Source organism: Chaetura pelagica, unplaced genomic scaffold, assembly GCF_000747805.2.
Source record: "Chaetura pelagica isolate M959 unplaced genomic scaffold, ChaPel_1.0 scaffold33, whole genome shotgun sequence".
Lineage (NCBI taxonomy): Eukaryota > Metazoa > Chordata > Aves > Apodiformes > Apodidae > Chaetura > Chaetura pelagica.
In genome coordinates, this window is record NW_009952874.1 from 2197500 (window position 1) to 2203499 (window position 6000).

At 43.4% G+C, this 6000-nt stretch overlaps 1 protein-coding gene across 1 annotated transcript in view; it reads right to left on the minus strand.

The window, feature by feature from the left end:
• Positions 1-6000, minus strand: part of TMEFF2 (transmembrane protein with EGF-like and two follistatin-like domains 2) — a 133170-nt gene that overhangs the window by 124149 nt on the left and 3021 nt on the right. The window contains exon 2 of the mRNA XM_009995260.1: positions 4803-4912. Within this exon, the coding sequence (XP_009993562.1) occupies positions 4803-4912 (110 nt within the window). The remainder of the gene's footprint in view (positions 1-4802; positions 4913-6000) is intronic.

Here is a 6000-nt window from a genome sequence, read left to right on the forward strand (position 1 = left end):
CAATTGCACAGATTGTGTTAATTGCAGGCCTCCACACAGAGCAGCTGCCAAGAAATTATTCATAGATGGTCAGAGTGACATTTTGATTGGGCCAAACCAAATGACATTTTCCTTATGCATTGTATTTTCTTAAATCTTCCTGAGCTGCTGCCCACCCCCAGCACCCTCTTCTCTTGGAACAAGGAAGAAAAACAGCAGCCATAACAGTAGAAATCCTCTCCTTCCACTCCTAACGAAGGCCTCCTCCATGTAGGGATTTTAAACCATTGATTAAAAAGTGTTCCTATGCTATTTTCACCATTATGTTCCAAATTTGAGCAGTGCTTCAAGCAGAAAATGCCAACTTCATCCAGAAGCTCAGCAGCAATTGCTGGAGGCTGCTACGGAATACTTAACCAGGACAATGAATGCAATCACATGCATTTTCTAAAGCATCATACTTGCTTTAGACATTCTATCAGCTTGTCACCCATAGGGTATTTTTGCCCAAACAATCGTTCAGAATTTGGCCCAAAGTATGTGAACAGGCTCTGTTGCGTGTAGAAACAATGTTGGATCCTGTTCCCAAGAAAAAGTGGCAAACTGTCTATTGGTTTCGCCCAGAGCAAGAGATGATCTTTTACACTGACTCAGCTGCAAATCTGCAAGAGGCCAGACAGCCCTACATTAACAGCATTCAGCATTAACAGTGAAATCTTGAGCCACAGAAAGGGTGACAGAGGTGCTATGAGCTAAGCTGGAACTTCTTCCAAAGTCTGGCAATTTCAAAACACATTTGAAAGACACCAGAGCTCTGGGAAGGATTAACTCTCATGGCAGAAGTTTCCCCATCTCTCTGTTGCTCCCATCACACTCAAGTGTGGCTTCGCCAGCATGGACAGAGGATACTCCAGGATGAACACACATGATGTAGTCTTTTCTGTCTCTAACTGTACTGGTCCTACCCATTCCTCTTATCACCACCTCTGAACAGTCAGTATTCAGATGGAAAAGGCAGACACCTAGGAGCTACTGATGAGCCACAGGGAAGAAAAGAAGCAAGAGCTTCCAGATGGATCCTGCCTTGACTTTGAGCTGGCATGGCTCTGAAATCCAACAGGAAACTGTAGTGGAAGGTATCCAGGAAAGAAAACAAGACCACCCACAAAAAGGTTGTGACATTAGTCATCAGGCTACTCATGACCCACTAGGGCCAGACTCTTGACCACAGTGAATCCAGCACTTGTGGCTCTTCACTGTCATAACATACTCCTTGCTAGTTCTGGAAGTATATTAGACATTGACTGTCATAGTTTTCTCAGTTTAGTGACACATTTTGGACATTTTTGGCTCAATAGACCCAGCCCTAGATATGAGAATGATTCTCTATCCATAAAGTAAGGCCTGACCAAGCACTTGGGGAAATCCATGTCAAAACTCCCACTAAACCCAAAATCTCCACAACTTAACGCACACGGGATTCTTAAAAGACAGCTGCAGAGCAGGGAAACTGACATATCCAATTCAACCAGCTTCATTCAAAGGCTGCCTTCTCAGCACTAGCAGCTCAAGTGCCCACTAACACAGCTAGAGACAAACCAGCTTTGCAAGTGTTGGGGTCAATGCTGTGCACTGAAAGCATAACCTTTATTTTCTAAATAGCAGCTTGTGTAACTCCTCCTCTTGGTAGCACTATTAAAGATTTGACCTTCTACTCTTGGGGATTAACTACTCCCAAAATACCACCTGCATCTTGAACCAAGTAGCACAAAAATACATTCCAAAAATACACTACAAAGCAGAAAGTTCGCCAGCTGATGTTGCAGCTCCACAAACATTGATGTACGTGAGGGATTCAACATGCATGAAAACAGGACTCTTGCCTCACAGTGAATGAATGTCCACAGACTTGGTGACTAAAGAGAAAAGATATGTAACACTGAGGGAAATACCCCATTATATTTTTTGACATGTTAATTAAATCTAAGAGAGAAGAGAACCCAGGCTGGCAGACTGATGGCTTTGGGCAGACTGGGGTACAGACCCCAGTGATCCCTGTCTCCAACCACATTTGTTCAGGCACAGCTCTGCACCATCTGGTGGATCCATTTCAGTTTGCCCTGAGTAGGGAGGGAAGGGGTAGTGGTTTCCCCCACACTCATCCCTAGTACTGCAGCCAGGATTGGCCCAGTGCCTTCATTCCCTGCAGGCACCAAGGTCTGGGCTTGCCCCAAGCAGGGGACAGCTCTGCATTTACTGATCAGAGCAGGACATGGTGTTTCCAATTTGATACGTCTCATCTTGAGGAGGCAGTGAATGAGCCATTGTTTTGCAACAATACAATGTAAGAGCCAACCCATATGAATGCTTCTCTTATCTCATGTCTGCTGGCTCTCCAGGGATGGACGCCTGACTGAGGTGTTCCAGAGCAATTTGATCATATTCACCCTTTCAAACAGAAATAAATTATGTTTCCCTCCACTTGGACAGATGTGATGCACCTGTGATTCTGGTTTCAAAAAAGCCCAAATGAAGACTGCAACTGCCCTGATCCCCACTTCTGCTTCCCCCCCACCCCTCAAGACATGGGCTGGCCAGCCCAGGACTTTTCAACACGACAGAGGCAAAATTAGCTTTCCATCCTTGTCTGCTGCAGTTAAAGCCCTTGGCAAATTCTGGAGAAAACATAAAAAGTAATTATTGTGACGAGGACTCTGCTATTGATTTGCTCACTATCACCCCAGAGAGCTGTCACTGAAACGGGGGACCTGAATTCTGATGGAGGACCCCCTTGCTCATAACATAAATTGCCTGGCTGCTTCTGCCTTTCTCAGACACTGCACTAGAAATTAATTTTCTACTCTGATGGTGTATCTCTTTGGATTGTCACATTGTCCACTGATATTACAAGAGAAGCTAACGTCCCCCCAAGCTCTGCCTGTATCAGAGCAGATGCGTTTGACTACAGAAGCCCCGGGCATTGCACCACCCTTCACAGCCCTGGCACAGGATCAGCCACAGGTAATTTGCCCTCCAAGGTCACAGGCAGCCCTGCGGCTCCATGGAGGGCTCAAATCAAGACAAAGAGCTCTGAGCATTTACAGGGCCTGATCCAAAGGCCACTGAAATCAAAGATTACTGCTGATTTCAACTCATTTACTAGTGATCAGGCCCACAATTGACCAATTCATTCTTTTGATCTCATTTACATATTCATATACCAATTATCTGCTTTCCTTAAATATGTTTCAACTGCCCCCTACAGAACTACTCAACTCAGCATATACATACCATTTACCTCCCAAAGAGGAGACAACACAGCCCAGAGAGCTTCATTTACCCTGAATCACCAGGGACCAGCATCCTGCCTCAGGATAACGGAGCTCCCAATGCCTTCTTCCCTGTCGATTGCAACATCTGAGTTTACTCCTTCTGTGCTATAAGTCCTCTGCCTTGTGCCAAACAGCAACACCAAACTGGGGCCAAAGACAAGACCCAAGCACTCTCTGTGGCTGCTCTAATTTCCCAGTGCTCATGGCACAACGTCTGCCCTAGCTTTAGCACCAGGCAATGGGACAAGACACAGACGTTCCACTGCATTACAGATTTTTCTTAGAAAGAGAAAACAGACCAAGCCTTGAATCACTGCACATGCTAAACCAAGGCAAATACTCAAAACAGCATTCTCACATTGAATTTTTGATTGCTTGCAAACTAGATATGGAATAAAAAAATCCAACATGGTCAGTATGAATTCTCTCCCAAAAAGGGAAACACAAGTACTTCAGCAAACAACAATCTTTTTCTTATTACAGAAAACTCTTTCTTTGGTTTAAATGAAGGAATTTATCACTTGGGATTTTTCTCCAAAGACACATTTGGCTCTAGAAATATAAACGATACTTGTCATGCTTCAAAGCGAATAGTCTATCAAAGCTTGGTAATAAATTAATCATTACAGATGTGCACGATCTTGAACTGTGCACTATTTGGCCAGCTCTACTGTAAACACTCAAATCAGCGTCACAAGTTCCACAACTTCACAGACCCACATTTAAATGCAAGAAACCACAGAGGCATAAATGTACATGCAACACATGCCAGTACATGCTTAAAACTCCTTTAATTTGTTCAGTTTTTATTCAGGTCATTATGTAAAGCACAGCTGGTTTGTGAGTTGGCTGAAACATACTAAGTAGAATCCTTCACAATGAAATCGTCTGACTTTGAGAACACTTGAGGTTTAGATGTAGCTGCAAGGGGCAGAGAGAAGAAACAGAAGGAAAAAAAACACAACCCTACTACTCAGTAACAGCCCCCCTAAACTATATAAAATATAAAGGAAGTTCATGAGTTTAGAAAAGAGGGATTGTTCCTTAATCTGATCAGCTGTGCAGATAAACAGGCAGAAGCATTGTCACTATGCAGCCTTTCCTGAAAATATTGCATAAGCACATTACAGATCCATTTCTTTAACTAGATCAGAACTCCGAATACAATAAGCCATGATCTGTATCAGAAATGAATGTAGAAAGGACTCTAAATCCTTATTAAAAGGGCAGAGATGAAAAATCAGAAATGCACAACCCGGAACTGCAGACCCAAAGAGACATCTAAAGCCACAGCATCTGCATTTTCCCAGAGAAACTTATGTCTTCTTGACACCAGTTGGTTTTCCTGCCAGCTTTTATACATGCTGCCAGGTTTTCCCTCTAACTTCTCTGCACACAGAGAAATAAATAGCCAAGTGATGGGTTATAAAGGGATATCCTTGATTTGTAGTCTCATTAGTGAATTAGAGAATGAAATACCAATCTTCTTACCTTGAACTGACAGACACAAGTCACACTGTCTCCAATCCTTAAACACTCCCCATCAAATTTACAGGTATTGGTGTCGCAGAGAAAGAGATCATTTTCTCTGTCATCGTAACCTCAAATGTAAAGAGGAAAAATAGAAAAAAAAAAAAAAGAAAATGTCAGCTTTGGTCTAGCAAGAAGAATAATATGGGATGATTGCATTTTAACGCACACAGCAAAATAACCTTGTTGACAAAATGAGAGTCCAGATTTTCTTTTGTCCTTCCCTGTCCTCAGTTTTCCACTTTTTCTCATTTCTCCCTCAGTCCTTATTCCCCACTACCTCATACACTTTTTTTCCTATTTCACACAGTCTTGTTTCCTCAAAAGTCACCCAGTAATTATGCTATTTCATGGCTCTGGGTTAGAAATGTCATCAACTTTTCCCCATCCGATTGCAAATCTGTTGGACAGAAGTCCAAATTGGAATTTCTCCATCTCATGACACAACAAAGCCCCCAGTAATAAAGACAAACAGGCTGTGTGTGTTCTGTGATGGTCTGCCTGATCCCAATGAAGATTGATCACCACTAAGTTAAAAGAAGTGCCAGGTTCCCCAAAAGCTGCTAAGCAAACCTAGCTCTTTGCCCTCATTTTTCCTCTAGGAAAAACCAACCAATCTGACCGAAGATTCAGTTCACGAATACAAGCCTGAATTTCAGATTTCACTAGCTAACTTCCCACTCCAACAGCGTGCAGCAAGGTATTAAACAAAACAGCTATATCAGACTCCAAACCCATTAACATCTAAATCCATCGATTTTAAAGAAAACATTGGAGCGCTCTTAACCATAAAACTGTATGTTTAAAATTACGAGCTTACAGCAGAAAGTCCCTCCCTCCCCCCAGTCTAACATTACCCCAAATGCCGCTCTTTTCTTTCAAAGGCTATCCCAGTCTAATTCCAGAATTCACATATCGGAGAAGGGCCGGCTGATGACCTATATATGAAACTAATTATAAAGGTCAACCCGACTTTAAGGAACAGACACCGAGTTCCGGTGTCCATGCTCTGACTTGCTCTCCATTCGGTGTGCACAGGAATAGCCGCCCGCAGGCTACACACACACACACACACGGCTCGTCTCCCCTCTCCCCCATGTACCGCAGCCACACGCCGAGGCGCCCCGTTTAAGCGAGGATCCGCGTTCCGGCGGGGCCG